General features: G+C 38.8%; 1 protein-coding gene, 1 long non-coding RNA gene and 1 other non-coding gene across 7 annotated transcripts in view; 1 reads left to right on the top strand and 2 right to left on the bottom strand.

Moving 5' to 3' along the window:
• LOC108428257 (von Willebrand factor A domain-containing protein 5B2) overlaps positions 1 to 21,908 on the top strand; it is a 53,437-nt gene that overhangs the window by 15,835 nt on the left and 15,694 nt on the right. For both annotated transcript variants that reach the window (XM_037531061.1, XM_037531062.1), the window contains exons 7-11: positions 976 to 1,100; positions 2,582 to 2,758; positions 3,805 to 3,915; positions 10,180 to 10,382; positions 14,243 to 14,357. In XM_037531061.1, coding sequence (XP_037386958.1) covers positions 976 to 1,100; positions 2,582 to 2,758; positions 3,805 to 3,915; positions 10,180 to 10,382; positions 14,243 to 14,357 — 731 coding nt within the window. The remainder of the gene's footprint in view (positions 1 to 975; positions 1,101 to 2,581; positions 2,759 to 3,804; positions 3,916 to 10,179; positions 10,383 to 14,242; positions 14,358 to 21,908) is intronic.
• On the bottom strand, positions 683 to 20,779 carry LOC119261598. 4 transcript variants are annotated; one of them, XR_005129092.1, is made up of 5 exons: positions 20,584 to 20,779; positions 20,127 to 20,353; positions 10,243 to 10,370; positions 6,308 to 6,418; positions 683 to 1,089 (listed from the first exon to the last, which is right to left on the bottom strand). It is a non-coding gene; the product is annotated as an uncharacterized LOC119261598 (long non-coding RNA). The 4 variants fall into 4 exon arrangements; XR_005129093.1 differs by lacking the exon at positions 20,127 to 20,353 and having other exon boundaries at positions 20,584 to 20,776; XR_005129091.1 differs by lacking the exon at positions 20,584 to 20,779 and having other exon boundaries at positions 20,127 to 20,577.
• On the bottom strand, positions 19,850 to 19,956 carry LOC119261657. The gene has a single exon (XR_005129150.1). It is a non-coding gene; the product is annotated as a U6 spliceosomal RNA (small nuclear RNA).

Raw genomic sequence — 21,908 nt, 5'->3', positions numbered from 1 at the left:
TTGATGGTGAAAACAGGAAAAATGTAGTTTATATTAATTATTTAATATTAGGAGTTTGTCTCCTTTTGCTGCAGCAACAGCCTCTACTCTTCGGTGAAGGCTTTACACAAGATGTCGGAACATTGCTGTGAGGGTCTGATTGCATTCAGGTGGCATAACTGATTGAAAAAGGCATCTAGACACTGTAGATATACAGTTGTAAGCCAAACTTTGGGCACAACTTTTGTTAGTTTTCCAAGTGAAGATAAGTTAACATCCTCTACAGAGAACACAATTCTGCACATTTTATTGCTCGATTACGGTTTAACATTTATTTAACATGTTGGGGAAAAAATTAAACATAAAATGTGGCCTGTGTAGAAGTCAAATAAATAAAAAGAAATTTGTGCACTGAAATGGCCAGAAAAATGTCATGTTAAAGTTACTCAAAGTTTCAAACTGAAGTTTCACTTAAATCAACAAAACATGTCATTTGACTTTAAATCTGTTGAATGTGATAAACTTTCAGTCGATACCACATGTCTGTGAAATAAAGCAGATGAGATATTTTATTATGATTTCATTTTGTTTTTATTTCCCATTTTATTGTGCATAAAAATCTTTATATTTTTGCCATGTTTTTCTCATATCTTGACCTTAAAACAAATGGAAAACTGCAAAAAGTGCAGACTGAACTTGTTGATACAGAATGAAAATTATTTAATTACATAAATAATTACATAAAGTGTCATACCTCTTAGTGATTGTTCAATCAAGTCTCTAGAATATACCCTCACTGTTCACAGCGGTTCAATCAACATCTCAATTCAAAACATTCTTAAGCCAGCCACCAGCACTGCTGTTCGTCAGAGTAAGCCGGGTCAGTGTCCTGGGCTTTAGGATGATTGAGTACTCAAGATTTAGTCTGTAATAGTATCAGCATTGGATCGGTGCAACATGCAAGGTTTGAAATGTGGTGATGACTGTCGTTCACAGAGCCTCATAGTCCACTGGTTATCCTGGAGAGGGGCCGACTAACCTTCAGCCAGTACGAGCAGCAGATTAGTGCCCGCCGTGATTTCATTCGCTGTGTACGCAAGGAAGCAGAGCCTGAGAAGAAAGTAAGATTACATCAATGAAAGACTAAAAAAGTTTTCTCCTCTCATTTCTTCTACTGTAGTCTGTAGTGCTAAAGTTTCTTTGTGGCATGTGCTGTCATCACAGTGTCTGGATGTAAGCACTCATTTGTTGCGATTACTACTAAAGGGGAGTTCCAGATTTGTTAAAAACTGCATAAATGAGTGGATGTAAACAAAGTCGTTCAGAGAGGTTTGATGGGAAATGCTTAATTCTAGGGAAACATATCGGCTCTTTAAAGCCTCAAAAAACTTCCTCATGCAAAGTTATTATATGGAATGCCTATGGAGACACAGAGTGATGCTTTTTTTAACAACAGTTTTTGACAAAGTGCTGGTGTAGGAGAGGTACACGCAGGATATTCTAAGGCAAAGAAAGACTTATTTTCCACTAGCATTACAAATAAAGACCGATAACACATTTACGTTTACTCATGGTTTTAGATAATAATAAAATGGCTGAAGTTGTGTTTCAGTGATTGTGACCCCTGGTTCCCATCACCACCACTGTGAAGAAATGTAAATCACATTTCATATCAAACCACTCTGAATGGCTTTGTTTATGCGTCAAACACCAAAATAATGTCCTGGATTCTTTTCCTTTGAATGTTTAACCACTTCAAATCCCAGGCTTATTACAAACTAAGGCTTATTATTCATTTACTACAAGAAAACTGAATGGCTGAGCTATTCTTATGTTATAGAAATGTGTAATAAAACTTCAGGCTTGCTGGTGGGCATGGGCTATTTAACTGGTTAAACCATTACTAGTACTGTAAGTCTAGTTCGAGTACTGCCATTAATAGGAGTGTAAATGTACACTGCTGCATTGTAATGCATTGGACTGCTACTGAAGGCTGCTACTGATTCATATTCTATTTATTCTTTCATTTTGGAATTGATTGTAATCCACAGTAATCATATAATATTGTTTGATAATAATAAAAAACCAACAACAACAACAACAATAATAATTCATCACAATAAATCATTCCCAAATAGACGAGCTGTCGTGAAATTCATGAGGCATTTAACAGTGTAACAGTAATGAATCACAATCAAAATGGACCGTTGTAAGGTCAGAGATTTACTTTCCTGGATTGGGCATCTGTCTAAGCCAGTCTCAGATTCAGTTCTGGGCCATGCTTTGCATATAACATTCTACTTCATTAAAGATCTGATTCAGGGCATCAGCTAATCAGAAAGGATTTCATGAGGTCAAACAAAGACATTATAAAGGAGAAGATATGCCTGCATCTGTTTAGGAAGAAATCCTGCCCTTCAATTAAAAAAGGATGGCCATCCCTTTAGATACAGTGCTTAGTAGCATTCTCAGCATATTGTAAGGAAAACCTACCCTAGCAATAGGGGGGAACTGGCCACAACCAAATTGGGGGTAAAATTTGGGGAAAAGAAAAAATAGTAAAAAGTCCGACTGGTTAAAACTAGTTTCTGTTCAACTTCAGCTGGAGTTCATGAGGAAGCGTTATCATACGGATGTGCTGAGTAACCCGGTACTGATGCTGAACTTCTGTCCTGACCTTTCGTCTGAGCCGCTGGAGCTGCAGCAGGCCAGCAGAGAGCTGCTGTTTCTCATCGACCACGGCGCCAATGTCACACAGCACACAATCAACAAGATCAAGGTACACACATCTCTCTCTCTCTCTCTCTCTCTCTCTCTCTCTCTCTCTCTCTCTCTCTCTTTCCCTCATCCACGGAAGACTGTTTCATATTAGTGACTTAGTGACAAACTGTGATTATACATGTTGATCTGCTACCTCCAAAAAGCTATTCTGGTCCCAGTTTTAATACTGAAAATAAGTGATGCATTGAATTTACATAAGTTATATGAAAAAAAATTGAAAATCCCTAAACATTTTTTTAATTATTTCAAGTTAAAACTCAATTCAAAATCAAGTTAAAAGTTAACACATCTATTCATAAATGTTTAAAATATGCTTTTCTGCAGATTTCAGTTTATTTTTTGAGTTTAACATATGTGGAAAAAGCATAAAATATAAATACATAACATAAAACATAACTTTTGCACAGGCCACAATTTGTTTTATTTTTTCTCCAATATGTTAAATTCAACAAATAAACAGTAATCGTGCAATTAAATGTGCAAAGGTGTGTTCTCTGTAAAGGATGCGTTTTTACTTATTTTTACTTAGAAAATCAATTAACCTTTGATTGACCAAGGGTGCGTGAACATTCCTGCATTACTGTTTTTAGCTAAGAAGGTTTCAAATTCTTCTTACTATCCTGTGTGTTGCTATGGTGCCAGAAAAATGAATGGTAGAATTTAGCTTTAACCCTTAGAAGCATCACTAACGTCACTGTGTCATAATATTTAAATGTAATCGCATAATTAACTACACAGTTACATTCAATTGTCATTTATATTTACGTTTTAGCAGGTTGAAATCTTCTCTTTCGACATTTCTACAGGGATGAGCGATATGGCAAAAAATATGAAATCACAATACATACAGTAGTGTCATATCCTTTGTTATTTTAGTACTGATGATATGCACAATATGCTAGGTACGATGACATACTGTCAGATTACACGCTTGTTGTTTCTGTGTTTTCATATAAAACAACAAAGGTGACAAAAATAATCAATTTCTACTTACAAACATATTTCTAACTTTTACAATGGCCTCCTGTCCCTTCTCTCAAACAGGAAGGTATGCTGGTGGCCGTTAAGAGCCTTCCTCATGGTACCATGTTAAATGTTGTGGGCTTTGACTCCTCTGTAAAGCCTCTCTTTGCCTCCAGCAAGCCCTGCACTGATGTGAGTACAAACATCTCACACTACAACTGAATGGTCTGTACCACCACACAGATTTTTTTCTAAATCCATAATCCCAAAAAAGTTGGGATGTGGTGCAAAATGTGAATAAAAACCACATTCAATGATGTTCAAATCATTTAATGATTAAATTAAATTTCTCTGAAAATAGTTGAAAGATAACAAATCAAATGCTGAAATATATGCCTATTTTAAATTTGATGCCAGCAACACATTCCAAAAAAGTTGGGACTAGGGCATGTTTACCACTGTGTTTCATGACCTGCAAGTGTTTGGGAACCGAGAAGACCAACTGCTGTAGTTTTGAGAGTGATATGTTTTCCTGTTCTGGCTTAACATAAGATTTCAGCTGCTCAACAGTTTGGGGTTCTTTCATGATATTTTTCAATTCATAATGTACCAAATATATTCAGTGGTGAGAGGTCTGGACAGCCGGCAGGTCAGTTTAGCACCCAGACTGTTTTACTACGGAGCCATTCTGTTGTAATACATGCAGAATGTGGTTTGAGACTGTCTTGCTGAAATAATCTAGTCCTTCCCTGAGGAAGGTATCGTCTGGATAGCAGTGTATGTTGCCAAAATATGTATAAATCGTTCAGCATTAATGGCACCTTTACAGACGTGCACGTCACCCATGTCATGTGCACTAGTGCCCCCCTATACCATGAATACTGGCTCTTGAACTGTGCACTGATAACAGATAGAAAGCTGAGTGGGCTTTAGCCCAGAGGAAAGAGTGTCCATGATTTCCAAAAAGGACCACAGGACACTTTTTCACTTCCCCTCAGTCCATTTTAAATGAGCTTGGGCCCAGAGAAGGTGGCAGCATTTCTGAGTCCTGTTCATATATTATTTTTTTCTTTGCATTTTAGAGATTTAATTACCATCTGTGGATGCATTTATGAACTGTTTTCATAGACAGGCCTATTTGGCCTTGTCCCTTGCACATAGAGATTTCTCCAGATTCTCTGAATCTTTTAATGTTATTATGTTATACGTACTACACATATTATGTACTGTTTTATGTTTAGAAACATTATTCTTGAATTGTTGCACTATTTACCCACACAGTCTTTAACAGAGTTGTGAACCTTCCTCATCTTCACTTCTGATAGCCTCAGATGCTCTTTTGACACCCAATCATTTTACTGGCCTGTTGCCAATTAACCACCAGGGTTTTTTTTAAATTATTATTTTTAAAGCATTAAACAACTTTACCAGCCTTTTGTTGCCCTGTGCCAACTTTTTGGGAACAGGTTGATGGCATCAAAATAGGCAAATATTTTTCAATGAACAACAATATTTCTCAATTTCAACATTTGATGTGTTTTCTTTTAAATGTTTTCTATGAAATAAAGACATTAAAATGATTTGCATACCATTGCATTTTGCTTTTTTTACATTCTGCACAGCATCCCAACTATTTTAGAATTGGGGTTGTATTTATACATTTTATTTTTATTTATTTAGGGCCAGTTTACCCCCTGAAATCAAGGTGTCAGTTATACTAAATTTATATCTCATTTGTTTTCATATAGTAAACAATAATTATATAAGTACTAAATTCTGAGTAAAGTAGAAAGCATAGCTGTTTGTGATGTAATAAAATCTATACTGCTTTTATGTGTGTACAACTGTTCAAAGCTGTTGTGCTAGTCCTGTACTGTGTAATGCTCAAAATTAGAAAAAGATATCACTACCCAAATAATCAGCATTCAGTAAAGTTTCAATAGTGTTATGATTGTTTTGGTTGTGACAAAATGGAATGTTAAATGGGACATTTAGCTAAATGTTTAATTGCTTTCAATGCAGAAAGCAGAGTTCAAGCCCAGAACAGAGAGACTTTAGCTCTTTAATGCCTCAGGCCTTTAATCTAATTACTGTGCATGTGAGGTAATACGAACCATCCCATCATCCTGACTCTTTTTGATGTATTTATCATGGAAACTCATATTAAGAAACTACATAAAATGAAGGCAAACAAATACCGCTCTCATGCAACCCGGTACTTAAAAGTATTCTAAGTTGACTTAAGATTTAAGTACTCAGTTAAATGTTTTTCTAACTGACTGAGCACTGCATAGAAATGTTAAGAAGCTAATTCTGTAGATGAGAATGGTACATACAGAACCAGCCTATCAAGAGAAATTTAGAACCCCTGCAAGAGAAATTTGTGCTGTAATGCACTCAATTCAGCTAATCAAGATTTTTTTGGAGCACCTGAATATTAGACCCAGGTAAGTTTATCAGACTGCCACTGGAACTAAATTTTGTGGTAGATTCCCAGAGCAAGCTGGATTTACTGACTCAAAGACCTATACAAATTGAGATTAGTTTACCAAATCTTACAGTGTGTGTGTGGTTGTTGTTTTACCTGTGAGCAATCTCCCCTGCTGATAACAATCCGTGTCCCGGCCAGCACTCTAGGATGCCATGGCAGTGCAGTATCAGGTTTTAGCTGCTCCAGGGTCTTCCACAACAAACGCTGGTTAAAAACACACATGCAGCCATATGGTGACCTGCCTCGCATTTTAAATCATTCATCAGTCAAACCAAATCTGACTCAACTCCCTCCACTACCTGCAGCTAATATATTAGTTTCAGATTTTGCATAATAGATCTCTTGTTGCTTTACTGTTGGTATAGAATTAACGCTATAAAGAGATGGGCCTAGTCAGTTCATAATACAAAAATCATATCATAAACACATTTACACTGTATATTTACAGGTTTATACTGTACATTTCAGTAATTTAGTCTGTTGGTTTGGCTTTGTACTCCACTCTGAATTGGATAAGATCACTGGCCACTTTACAAGGTTTTACCTCGTATCTACATTCATTGTACATTTTACCAGGTCCACTTACCATATATGTTCACTTTGTAATTCTGACTTTAGTCCATTTGTTTCTCTGCATAATTTGTTAGCCCCCATTTAATGCTCTCCTTCAATAGTCAGAAACCCACAGGACCGCCACAGAGCAAGTATACCGACATATTGGAGTAGTAGATCAGACACAGCAGTGCTGCTGGGAGTTTTTAAACATCTCAGTGTCACTTCTGGACTGAGAACAGTCCACCACCCAAAAACATCCAGCAAACACATCCTGTGATCAGAAACTGACCACTGATGAAGGACCCGAGGATGAGCAATATAAACTGTAGCAAGATAGGTGTCTAAAAGAGTGGACAGTGAGTGGACATAGTGTTTAAAAAGTCCAGCAACACTGCTATGTCTGATCTACCCATGTCAGCGCAACACACCACCAGCACATCAGTGTCACTGCAGTGCTGAGAATGATCCACTACCCAAATAATAGCTGTTCGGTGGTGGTCCTGTGAGGTACTGAACCATGATGAATTGGCTAACGGGGGGGGCTGATAAGTTATGGAGAGAAACAGAGGGACTACAGTCTGTAATTGTGGAACTACAAACTGCATGTACATCCATCCATCCATCCATTTTCCAAGCCGCTTCTCCGTCAGGGTACTGCATGTACAGTCCTTGCAAAACATTCAACCCCCTTAAAAATAATCAGATTTTCTGCATCAAAGATGACACTTTGACGTGTTGTGCTGTTGTATTTTATTTCAAATGATTAACCCTTAGAATTAATTCATTTAGAGTGATATTGGTTTTATGTCAGAAAATGTTGTGTGGCAGAATGAGTGAAAAATGCTGTGTGCTAAAGTAATTAACATCTGTGCTGTGGAAGCTCCTAGTTTAAACAAATGAAAGATATTTGCCCTAACAAGGATGCAGCTGGCTTACCATTGATCTGTACTTGTAATTAAAAAAGTCCCCCCTTAATCCACGTACCACCGAGTGGTCTGTCAATCTGAAGTAAAACTGGGAAAATTAAATCGCATTGTAAGGCACTTAGAGATAAAAAGTTACAGATGTGAAAAGGCTCCAAGTGTTTGAATATCCCAGTGAACACTCTGTTGGATCAATTATGAGAAAATGGAAACTTTGACAAGGCTGTCCCTCAAAACTCAGCATCAGAGCAAGTATGGGGCTTGTGTGAGAAGCCACAGAGACTCCAACAAATCAAGGATGGTAAGAGCACACTGACGAAGGCTAGCCAGAAGCCAATTTCAGGCAAAATTTAAAAGGCTGTGTGTGGCACAAACCCAGTACTGCCTATTCCTCAACAGACATCGTCCCAACAGTGAAAAATGAGGGTGCCAGCATGCTTTTCTTACATGGAGACTGGGCATCTTGTTACAACTGAAGGAAAGATGAATTGTGTAAAATACAGGGAGATACTGCAAGATATGCTTTAATCTGCTAAAAACTAAAGCCTGAGAGAAACATCACCTTTCAGCAGGCAGGACAGTGACCCCAAGCACAAGGCCTATGCAACACAGGAGTGGCTGAACAACAAAAGGGTGAATGTTCTGCAATGGTCTAAGTCCAGATCTCAAACCAATCAAGAATCTGTGTCACTGTTTGAAATTTGTCCTCCACAATCATCATCCAACCAACCTTAAATACCTGGAGCAAATCTACCAGGACAAATGAGCAATAATCTACCAAATAGTGAGTAAAGCTAGGAGAACCTTATGGCTACATACTTAAAGCTATTATAGCAGCAAAAGGTAGTTATACCTAGTTCTAAGTTCTGCAACTACCAGATGCAAGCAGCATTTTAAAGCTTTTATTTTTTTAAAAAAAGATCTCCTAAAAAATACATTTTGTCTTTGAAAATTTACTTTAAGTGCATATTGTTTTGCAATAAAAATACTGCGTCAAAAATCTGTATACATGTCATGAGTAATCCAGATGAATCTGATGGTTTCTGAGAGAGTTGAATATTTTGCAAGGCACTTTATATGGTAGTGAGACCTTTGCCAATGCTCAATATAGCTTCTCTAACTTCATAACAATAACTATAAAAGGACAAACGTGTGGGATGAGCATGCATAAGTGAGTTACTTTCATTATATGTACAAACCTAATTCCAAAAAATTGTGACACAAGGTAAGATGCTAATAATACAGACAGCAGTTATTTGACTAATAATTTTTGTCACGTATTCTATTAAAAACAATACAAGACATTTAAAGTTTCAACAAATAACTTTGTCTACATATATTTAATCTACATTTGATGTCTGGAACATGCTCCAAAAAGTTGGGACAGGGACCTGCTTACCACTCTGTCCGATCCCCTTTGCTTTTTAACAATTGTCAGTAATCGTTTGGGAGCTCAGGATGCCATTTGTTAAATCCTTCCCATTTTGTTTGATACAGCACTTCAGCTGCTCAACAGTCCAGGGTCTACATTGTCATGTATTGCACTTTCAATAGGAGACAGGACTGAACTGCAGACAGGCCAGTCTAGACCCTGCACTCTCACCACAAAGCCACACTGTTTGAACACGTGTTGTGGAACCTGACTTGGCAGACTTACGGAAACAAGTAGAGGTGGCCTTGAAAAAGATGTCATCCAGACAGCAGCATGTTATTCCAAAATATTTCAAATTGTTTTAACTGCTGATGCAGTGTTGAGCCTCAATCCATCCTTGGATGCTCGTTTTATATCCAGGCATCACCTATTTATGTTTACAAAAAATGGGTGGGTCCAAGCACCAACAGCTTAATAAGACTGAAGTCAAAAATATAAGATGAATGGTACAACTACTGATACTAGTTTTTGCAGAGTTGTTTAGTTCACAGAGTTTAACCATTTGATGTGCATGCTTGCTTATAAAAGTCAACATGGATGTGATAATTGGTCATGTGAATTTTTTGATACAAATTACATGAGGATTGAATGAAAAACCTAGGACTTCTTTGCAAAAGTAGATTTCACATATTCAAATTAGCCAAAAATATAAGTGAACAGAGCTAAATGGTCCAAATGGCAAATTAGTTCCTCTAGAGCCAAGGAATCATGAAAATAATTTTGTCTCTAAAAAATCTCAAATGCTTTCAGGCACCTAAGTAGCAGAAAGTACTACCCATTGCAGAATACTACCCATTGATCAAGTTTCATGCCTGCAGAATTAACTGGTCTTTACGTTTCATTTTATTGGAAAAGAACAATAATAAGAAAAAAACAGCAATTCCAATAGGGTCCAAATACGCAGTGCTTAATAATAAAGTTCAGAAGATAAAACATGAAATATCTTGTCTTTATATCGTTGGAATTGGGTTTGTAGTTCAATGGTCTGTATATCGTGGTTTAACAACAGCGCAAAATGGTCTTAATTACCCTTGTTTCCTCTGTCTCTACAAAAGAGCACTCTGGCCCAGGTATTGGATTATATCCAGAGGCTGCGTGCAGATCAGGGTGCCACCGACCTGTTGGGAGCACTATCCTGGGTCTACCGCCAGCCTGTCCATCGCAGCTGCCCTCGGCAGCTCTTCATCCTGACCGATGGCTCATTGGGCAGTGTCGGTCGAGCACTGGAGCTGGTCAGGAGGAACACCTGTAATGCCAGGTAAACATGAAAACACCTTGTAAACACCTGGTGCACAAGTTACATGACACATAACATCTGGCAAACAAAATCCAGGTGGGTATTCCACAAGGCGAGCTGCATTGCACTTATTTTAAGGAGCCTCACTTTAGTTAGTCAAGCAGTTTACTCCGAATCAGGCCATGATTCGGTAACAGAGGCTCATGTGTATGCACAGAATATTTAAGTAGCCAGGACAGTCAGGTGCAGATACAGCAATATATCCTTTAATTAAAAGCAGAAAAAGAATCTGAAAATATTTTTTCAAACTTTTACAGTTAATTTGTTTTAGGAAAACTAATGATATTTAATATGAACAACACTTACTACCTTGAACATATTATAAAAATGTTAGTCCAAAACACTATAAAAGATTATAGATTTAAATAAATAATATATTTTGTGTACTAATATACTCTACTACTCTATTGTCTTGAGTAAGCTATTCGCAAGTAACAGAAGCGGAGAAATCATGCATAATAAGAGTAATATCATTATATATCATATATCAGTAAATAATATAAAGCTATTGCCTCATTGGAGCAACATGTGTAAAATGCAGATGGAACCCACTGTGTGAAACATGAGAATGGTATGAGAATATGTGTGTGTGTGTATGTGTGTGTGTGTGTGTGTGTGTGTGTGTGTGTGTGTGTGTGTGTGTGTGTGTGTGCGCGCACAGAGGTGTTACTGACACAAAGTCAATGGTCACATTAAACAAACATTCTGTCCTGGCAAATTCCTGCAGGTATTGCAATTCTAGCTCATTTTTAAACATACACAAATACAATTATTACCATGCCCCAATATGGGTGGACATACAGAGACTAACAACATGGAGACAAAAGTCAACTTTTGCTACCAAAGTCCGTATTTGCCAACTTTACTGTTTGACTTAGCAGAATTGCGAGGTATAAACATTAATACTGATATTTTTTTAACCGTCTTTGTAAAATAGGCTGTAGAGAGACTGCATCGTCCAACCATGTACATCACCACTTGGTTTTAGTTTCAGTGGACAGTGTGGTTAGCTGAGCTGCTGTAGCACAGTTTCTCAGCCTGTTTACTCAGTACTTGGACGTGCATTGTATATATGGTGTTTATATATGGTGTTTATGTATCCCAAGTAAAAACTAAATTAATATTATAGTTATGATTTTAACTCTGCAAGCATTCTCAATGGCATTTGGTGTGCCATTTGATTTTTTTGCATGATATATTTCAGGAAAGGAAGCCTCAAAACAGACGCTCTGCTTATTCTCATAATACACCCCACCCTCATCCGCCACACACTCCTGTTATTGATATGCACTCAGGACAATTAAGAGCCAGACAGATCTGAGATGAATTCCAAGCAGTGTGCATGCTCTCTGGCACCGCTTTCCTCAGACGTTCAATTAGTTAAATGGTCCTTATTGTTCCTAGAGGAATACTAAACACTCTCTTTCTCAGTCCAGAGGGATTTTACCTTTGAATATGGAGGTAGGAAGCCATCCATGGTCTCATGAACACTTTGACAATATGGAAAATTTAAAGACAACATATCCTGAAAGTAACAGTTTCGAATTTGTATAATTTTCCCCTTAACCAAAGTATAGTCAATCAGCCAAGACGTACACTGCTCAAAAAAATAAAGGGAACACTTAAACAACACAATATAACTCCAAGTAAATCAAACTTCTGTGAAATCAAACTGTCCACTTAGGAAGCAACACTGCTTGACAATCAGTTTCACAGCTGTTGTGCAAATGGAATACACAGCAGGTGGAAATTATTGGCAATTAGCAAGACACACTCAATAAAGGAGTGGTTCTGCAGGTGGGGACCACAGACCACTTCTCAGTACCTTTCTGCTTTCTGGCTGATGTTTTGGTCACTTTTGAATGTTGGTGGTGCTTTCACACTCGTGGTAGCATGAGACGGACTCTACAACCCACACAAGTGGCTCAGGTAGGGCAGCTCATCCAGGATGGCACATCAATGCGAGCTGTGGCAAGAAGGTTTGCTGTGTCTGTCAGCGTCCACTGATGTCCACAGATGGGGGTTGTGCTCCCAGCCCAAGACCGTACAGGACGCTTGGCATTTGCCAGAGAACACCAGGATTGGCAAATTCGCCACTGGCACCCTGTGCTCTTCACAGATGAAAGCAGGTTCACACTGAGCACATATGACAGACATGACAGAGTCTGGAGACGCCGTGGAGAGCGATCTGCTGCCTGCAACATCCTTCAGCATGACCGGTTTGGCAGTGGGTCAGTAATGGTGTGGGGTGGCATTTCTTTGGAGGGCCGCACAGCCCTCCATGTGCTCGCTAGAGGTAGCCTGACTGCCATTAGGTACCGAGATGAGATCCTCAGACCCCTTGTGAGACCATATGCTGGTGCTTTTTTTCAACAATGCATGCCACTTGCTACTATATTTAACAGGCGTGATGAAAAATTCTGCTTATCTGAAGTTAATAAAGAACTGCTGGTTTACTGTAAGACTCATGTGTTTGTATTTGCTGTGGTTTCATTTAAATGAATGTAAAACGTTATTAGCCAGTACTGCCCTATCAAATTAAAACCAAAAGTAGTGTTTTTTCCAGCTGCTAGAGTTTAAACAAACTACCAAAGCAGTTGCTAAGTAAAACAACCAGCAGCTAAACGGCTCTCTATACAACAGAAGAATCCATTTTTTGTTTTAACTGCAGAAGACTTTCAAATCCAATGAAGCATTTCATTTGACTGCATTGCGATGTTAAAACTAGGGGAAAATCCATCTTGTACAGATCATAGGCACGAGGTAAAGATTGACCATTAGGATGATAATAAATTATAATACAGTGGGAACTGGCCTAAACACACAACTGTGAGCCAGATCAATCGGCCCAGCTCATCAAAAAGAACTGATTCCTTTGGCTCCCAAACGGCTCTTCATTCAGCAGCAATGACAGTTTTTAAAATTCCAAAATTAGCTACGTTAGCCATGCCATCTAGCATTTACGTGTTTTCCCAAGTCTTTGTCTAAATTCGAATTAACAAACAATGGCATGATATTATAAAACTCCAATAAAATTGAATCTATCTAGAAAGAGGGAGTAAACTCAAATCAAGAATATCACTGCTCTCAACACAAGACCTGTTTGCACCTTACACTGACATGCGATTTTAGAGACTGGATCATGTTTGGATTTCACTTGAACACATGAGAAGCCAGGTGAAAACACCCCAGCATTCACTGTGAGCTGATTATGGCTAGATCACTCAAAGCACATTTGTAGGTTGTCAGAGACGGATCTTGGCCACATTTAACTCAAGTGTAAACAGAATGTATTTGTGTTCTGCATATACAAATATGTAAACGGAAATGCGTCTGCTTAGCGCTGACTAGCAGGTTAGGGGATAAACAAAGAAAGGTGGAGGACACATGACGCTGGAATTTTCCCCAAGCCAAGAGCCTTGTTGCACTCTGACCCCAAGGAAAGCATCCAAGCCAAACATGTGGACCGCTGTAATAAAGGGACAATGTAAACAAAGGTAAAATGGAAACAATGTGTGTGTTGATGTGTTGTTTCCATAAACAGGCTCTAATAAGCATGAAACTATTGGGTTGTTGCTGCAGCTCAACTTACAACTCTGATAGTGTTATACAGTGTAACACGTTCTAGAATGACTAAATTAGATACAGTAAACTGAGTCAGTCAGTGTGACATAACATACTCACACAAAGTGTATTCATGGCCTCAGCTATAAAACTAGGACAGAGCAAATATTCTTTTAAATACATTTTTAAAAAATGTATGTATCAACATGCTTGGTGAGTTAAGTGACTTATCAGGAGACATGTGTGTGTGTATCCAGGTGTTTTGGACTGGGTCTCGGGCCACGGGCCTGCAGAAGGCTGCTTCAGGGCATTGCCAAGATGACGGGGGGAAATGCAGAGTTCCACTGTGAAGAAGAGAGACTGCAGCCAAAGGTGAGAGAAGACACTCGCTGTCTAGTAGAAAGACAAATCCTAACTGGAACTGAATTTAAACGACAAACAACAGAAGCCAAAACACTGAGCAAAGTTTACAGGACAGAGAACAAAATGACTTTTTTTGTTGTTTTAACTGCAGAAGACTTTCAAATCATTCAAAGCAATAATTTCTTCTGTTGTAAAGCCTTGAAAGAAAAATGGGAAGTTAGCCTGATAAATTACCCCTTGTGTTCAAGTGCTAAGTGAAGCCTTATTGATGCACATTGGCATTTCACTTGTTTCCAGCTCATGGAGGCAAACGTGAATTTTCACACCCCCCTGACATGAGAAGCATCCCTTCTTGGGTGTGTGCTTTAACTTTAGTTATATTGACCAAAGGAGCGTGAAGAGGACCATGCATCAAAGGGGAATGAAGGAAATCACGATTTACAGAGAGGAAATGACCCAGATGCTGCTCTAAAGGATACTCAACTCAACTCCTAAATAATGGACGTGGCATTAGACATAAACTACTTGTTTATTCTCCAACAATGTGGTTTGTAAGTATTGACCTCATACAATTAGCCTAAGCAACAAACCTTGCTGGTAACCATTCTCTGACAATGGGAATGAACAGGAATCTTGCGAATCTAATCCCTTCGTCTTCCTCACCCAAACAAGCAGTGGCTTCGGTGCTTAGAACTCGCACTCATAGATCTTAGAAGTCTTGACAGGCTGCAGGCAATGAGACAGGTTATTTTAAGCCTGATCCTTTCTAGGCTTTAGTAAATATGTCGGTTCACTGATAACACAGTCAGCAATGACATCGTTGAGAGGATTACTTTCAAAATGTATTCCCATACAGCTGACCGCCTAACACAAAATAAACAGAAATGTACATCCATTTGAACATGTCATTTAATATTTTGGTGTTGGAGTTAATCAGATAGTGTCTGGGTAGTTTGGAATATATACCTGTTTTTTGCTAAGACCTGAAATTGACGGTTCACATTTGTGTGGGTAAGTGACTCAAATCTGGCATTAATGTCATCGAACCCATGTCCTGAAATGAGCCGCATGCGTACATCCTAATCAATATCATCACATAAATGAACGACATGAACATCAAACTAATCAGCAGAACAAGCCTTTGTTGCAATTATTATTATTATTATTATTATTATTATTATCATCTCTTTACAGCTCTCAACTGTTCATTTCTGGAGCGAGATGAAGGTGAAAAAATGATGGCTGCACGGCCAGGAATCAGATATGAATCCAAGCTAGGATCACATATGAAAGTGGCTGAGATCTGCTTTGAAAAGATCTGATGTGTTTGTCCACACAGCTCTAAAACATAATATCTCAGTTACATTAAGGCAAAAAATGATATTGTGCCACTTTAGCTTAGTAATGTGAACACAGCTTTAAGCCCTGTTCAAGCTGGATTAGATTTACCTGGGGACGTGCTGTAATTTGAGACTAAATCTGTCATTTTAATCCAGTATGAATCAGTCATGTTTGTGGTTTTTACAGATCTGCTACATAATAATACCGGAGTGAATTACCTTCTATAATTCACTGAACTCAAAGCTTCCTCAGTATTAGTTGTCCTGTTCAAGTTGACATCACAGTAATGCAATAATAAAAATAGATAACAGAAAACTTTTTTTTTTCTTTTCTGCAACCTGAAGACAAGGCTAACGGGCAAATGGAGCTTGATTTGACTCAATTCCTTAATCCTCAGGTTCATGCTACAGAAATCCACAACAATTCCACGTATATTCTAGGGTTGTGGGAAAAACTCGATTCTTAGATACATCGCAATGCGGATGTGAACGATTCTGAATAAATTCACAAATAATAATATTATAATTTTCAAATATTTCATTTATACTGTAATGTTGACGGAACGCGAGGGGCGGAACTTCGAAGTGGGTAAGTGCAGCGCCCGAACAGCCTGTGGCAGCATGTAACACCATCACCACCACCGAGCAAGAAAATCTTAGAGAGCCATTTTATTCTTTCAACAAAATGCTAATGATCTAGTATAGGCTAAAAAATATAAACAAAAACGCAGACTTGCGTTGCTCTGCTTTAAGCTTTAGCTATAGCTGGTTTTCACCCATCTCCTCCAGAAAACTTTTCCTCAGAAGTTGAACAGTTTCTTGTAAAATGTCTCTCATCATGCGACTGTTTTACGAGGCTGAAGTCGCTTCTCATTCTCCAGTTTCTTTTCCGTTCCAGGATAAATTCAGGCTGTGGCACCATTTAAGGTGGAATGGGAAAATTCAAAAAAGAAGCGACTTCATCTTCACAACCTTTGAGTGTTTGACAGTCTCTCGTTGCAGGTTTAACATAACAGGAAACCAACTGCGATGCGTTATTTGCATTTATAAGCATCGCTGCTATGTGACCTGCAGACCCGACAAAAAGTTATGAAATGAAGTTAAATGTTTTAGATGATGGGCTGTGCTACATATTGTGGAAACCAGTAGCGAAGTATATAGTTTCTATGTTGATTTAAAGGGGAATTCTGCATAAGTGGGTTGATTTTAGGGAAATTTGCTGACTGAGCTTTACAACGGTGGCAATTAGAATCCAGGGGTTGCAATGTAACCAGGGGTTACAGTGCAAAGAATAATCACTGTATTTACTATCCAAAATGACCAGTGAACCTGCACGTCTTTTGTGCTTTGGGCACTATTTAGCCTCACCCTGTTTGTGTGTCTCTACACCATGAATGGATTAAAAAAAGTTTCAAGCTAAAATCGTATGTCCCAGCTATCAGAACACAATGTCTCAGGCATCATCCAGCATATTTGGGATAATTTTATGTACCAACTATCCTTTCGAGCCATTAAACACTTAACAACTGAGAACAATTGTGACCTGGTACTTTTCCTTAGAACAGAGCCCTTTACATTGAAACCATTTTGTTATGCACAAATTTTATTAAATTTATAAATAATTGTGTAAAAGTTACTGTTTAACATGTCATAGCGAGAATTTGCAACGTCTTATACTGCATCACTACACATGCTAAAAAGCAATGTGGTACATATGGTAGCATGTGGTACAATGAGTCACACCTCTGGATGTACCTAGACAGCCAGGTATAATTACATATAGACTACATAATGTATTCAATTGAGGTTTGTAAAAAGTAGTTAAAGAAATTAAAGATGATTTACTCGCATATAACTGTAGCGCCCTGTTTGGTGGCAGGGGTCGTCACTTTCAGTTTCCATTTCCTTATGCAAAGGTAGCCTGTTTTCCCTGAGCACCGTGCTATTTCTCCTAATAAACACACAGACATATGTTAAAATCTTCATCATTCACTGCTACTGTCACAATATTTTAGCATAAACATTAACCCACATTTTGCAATATAAACATATACCAGTGAATTTATTAAACAACCAGTCACGGCTGCATAAAAATGCCAACATTCTCTTTTCAAAACAATGGCTACAATTTCTAATTGTGTTGTTTCCTGACAAATATTGCCATTTCAATGTGATTATTGTCTGTGTATTAAGCTCCAGGTCTTTTCTCTAAAGTACAGTAACTAGTACAACCACTTTTTCACACCTGAGGCTTGAGCTGAATGTAACGTGCCAGACTGGCAGTGCACCATCTGTGTTACTAGATGAAGTTTCCCCATTCAAAACCTAAGACAACATTGAAAATTGCAGGAGATAATTAGAATTCCACCTTTTACCATCTGAAAACTGCACTTTTCAAACTGTGATTTCAAATCTAACAAATTCAGCCCTATTGGAAACAGACGCACCAATCTTTCAAGAGTTCTACCTAATGCACTTGCTGAGATGTAATCAAAGTCAGAGTGGTTTGGTGTGAAATGGTTCACTGTGGATAAAACCACAGACGATGGTTTTCCTTTACGGTAGTGGTGATGGGAACCAGGGGTCACAATGTCTGCAGCACAAATAAAGACATTTTATTTACTATCTGAGTGAACCTGCACATGAGTTCTGGGTTTCCATATGAAACAGTGATTATGATAAGATAGTGCTTGTAAATGTATCTCTCCACTGCTGATTACATCTGAAAGACATTTAGGCCAAAAGCTATTAAAAACACAGTCAGTGTCATCAGGCAGTAAATTCATAACCATTACACATAATAACTTAGTCTGAGTGGCGGTACTGGGCAGAAATGTTGGTGGCTAGATCATGTATATGTATGTATCAATGAGAAATTGGTGTAAGCGAGACATTAGGACACCATTGGGGTTATATTAAAGCATGGACAGTATTTAGGGATTTTTGGCAAGTAAAAAATTGATGCATAATTCATTCATTACAAACGAGGTCATTTAGAGTGGTTATATTTAGACTAGGGCACATAATGTCTCCAGTGCAAATATAGCAATGTTTATATCCAGTAAATCTACACTTCTCAGTCTATGTAGTAAATAAAAAAACTATTATTCCTGAGCTCCGCCCTTCATGTACTGTAAACCAAAACCTTCTCTTAAAACCATGATAAAACTACGTCTCAGGTAAATTTCAGGTATCTGTCTTTCTCTTAGGCAGGTAGCTTTAAGACATTTGGTTCCATTAAATTAAACAGACTGTTTACTTCCTACTACTTACTTAGAGTTATATGAGAATTTTGAAAAGTCGGCGGAGTTCCCCTTTAAGATGCCTCTTTACTCCACTGTTCTTATCTAGACTCAGAATAAGATCGATTACACACAAAATGCTGCTCTGTTAAAGCCACTGTGCTAAATTCAGCAGACACAACAGATTTTACTGCACATTTCTGTACGCAGCTCTAGACCTGTAGCGTTATTTATGCTCACTACATTCAGCGGTGAGAAATGTCCCACGGCCTCTGTCCTCCCATATCCTCACAGGTAAATGTGTTTAATCACCAGATCCGATTAGACTCTGGATAAAAACTCGTTAGAGCCCTTTGTGCGTTTACAACAGACTTCAGCTGCTCATCGTTTCACCACAGGCTAATTCAGCTAACGCGCAATCTGGAAATATGGCCAGCACAGAGCGGGGCTCCTACAACATTTACAAGAATAACGCGAATTAACCACTTTGGGCTCCCAGAGTACCTGAACATTTAACATGTCATTCCTGGCGCAGGTGCCACGACCGAGGCTCATGTTTAGCCGCCTCAGGGAGCCCGTGCTGCCGCCAGCGCTGCCAGACCGACCGCTGGAGCCCGGAGCTCCCGGTAGCAGTCAGTCTAATCTCCGTGTCGGGGGGATTTTTTAGTGTGTTTTTAATAAAATCTCTCCCGGCGTGTCGCAGGTCCTTGATATCAGCTCCTGGAACTCGTTTATCTAAAAATTCCTAAAAAACTAAAAAAAATGTTTTAACAAAGTAGCTCACTAGGTAGTTGTGAAGCCCTGAGAGGCGAGCGGTTAGAGCAGCACACGCTCTGCTGGGCCACCTAGTGTTTAAACCTGGAACTGCATCACCCGAAATATCAAGAAAAAATAGCAGGGACGGCCAAAAGGGCATTTTCAAAATGAGGAACGCTTCACGATTTTGCGTGTCATCCTTGCGCAGGGGCCATGCTAATCTTCTCTGTATCGTTCCAATTTTAGTATATGTGCTGCCGTAGCAAGCACGAACTACGAGGTTCAGCAGCTCCTATAAAGACCCGGACTGCCGACAATGTTTTCAGTTCATGGTGGATGAGAAAAAAACCCATACACTTAACATAAGGGTCAAAAAACTAAATATATGCCCAATATATAGCCATGTTTAGTAATAAACACTACATTATTATTGTATTGACCTTTCTTTTATTCCTCCACGAGCTCCTGGGGCGTGTACTAGGGGATATGCAGAGCAGATGGGGACCTAGGAGCTAGGATTGGCTGCTTTGTGGGTTGATTCATTCTCTGTCTGCCCTCCCCCACAGCAGCTTTACTGCTTCCTCGCCCGCTGCCTACCAAGCCCTCTTTCGCTAGAGCACAGCAGAGAACAAATGGCAGAAGCACCCAGGAGCCGTTCTTTCAAGACCTACAAAAGACAAAAAAGTGGTGACCTATACATGATCTAGCCACTTGCAGAGGAATTAAACTGACATGGGATATACTGGCAGCCGTCTCGGATCCTCCTCCGCTCAGTCAGGAAGTTGTAGTACCTCTCTGTGCCGCAAGAGTAGTTCTCGGAAGAGCTCACACCTCCAAATCACTTCAAACAAGAAGTCAGAATAACAGAAATGCTTTTTAAAAGAAATTAGTCCTTACCTTCAGCCTCAAACACTTTATGAAGTGCGTTTCAAGACATTCAGGGCAAAAAATAGTGCTGGATGTTCAGGAGAAAAGGCCAAACCTAATGCAGAAAGTGGGCAGACAATGGGAAAGTGTTTAGGTTCAAATTAAGATTAAGTGAGTCTTATTAGTCCCACAACGGGGAAATTTCACCTCTGCATTTAACCCACCCGTGAAGTGAAACATCACATACACTCTAGTGAGCACACACACACACACTAGGGGGCAGTGAGCACACTTGCCCGGAGCGGTGGGCATCCAATCCGCAGCGCCCAGGTAGCAGTTGGGTGTCTTGCTCAACGACACCTCAGTCATGTGCTGTCAGCTCTGGGGATCGAAGCGTCGACCTTCCGGTCACAAAGCTGGTTCCCTGACCTCCAGCCCATGACTGCCCCAAGACACTTTGAAAACATCAATCCAAGTAAGAAAAAAAATTGAGCAAGCCTAAACATTTTACATGAAATCACGCTTACAGAACATCTACACAAACTTCTGTAATTCCTGAGGAATAAAACAGTAATAATCCACAAGCAGCAGTTAAACGTTAATGTTACACGTTACAATTAAAGCACACTTCATTATTATCCACATCTGGAGTTTAAAATTTCCTTTGGTCCTTACGCTCTCTGAGCTTCCCTGAGAACAAATGTGAAGACATTTTATTTACTATCTGAGTGAACCTGCACATGAGTTCTGGGTCTCCATATGAAACAGTGATTATGATAAGATAGTGCTTGTAAATGTATCTCTCCACTGCTGATTACATCTGAAAGACATTTAGGACAAAAGCTATTAAAAACAAAGTTAGTGTCATTAAGCAGTAAATTCATAACCATTACACATAATAACTTTTAGTCTGAGTGGCGGTACTGGGCAGAAATGTTGAAAAATTGGTGTAAGCGAGACATTAGGACACCATTGGGGTTATATTAAAGCATGGACAGTATTTAGGGATTTTTGGCAAGTAAAAAATTGATGCATAATTCATTCATTACAAACGAGGTCATTTAGAGTGGTTATATTTAGACTAGGGCACATAATGTCTCCAGTGCAAATATAGCAATGTTTATATCCAGTAAATCTACACTTCTCAGTCTATGTAGTAAATAAAAAAACTATTATTCCTGAGCTCCGCCCTTCATGTACTGTAAACCAAAACCTTCTCTTAAAACCATGATAAAACTACGTCGCAGGTAAATTTCAGGTATCTGTCTTTCTCTTAGGCAGGTAGCTTTAAGACATTTGGTTCCATTAAATTAAACAGACTGTTTACTTCCTACTACTTATTTAGAGTTATATGA

The sequence above is a fragment of the Pygocentrus nattereri genome, chromosome 19 (assembly GCF_015220715.1).
Source record: "Pygocentrus nattereri isolate fPygNat1 chromosome 19, fPygNat1.pri, whole genome shotgun sequence".
In the NCBI taxonomy this organism is placed as follows: domain Eukaryota; kingdom Metazoa; phylum Chordata; class Actinopteri; order Characiformes; family Serrasalmidae; genus Pygocentrus; species Pygocentrus nattereri.
Note: the sequence above shows the minus strand (reverse complement) of the source record. Positions and strands in the feature narration are given on the sequence as shown.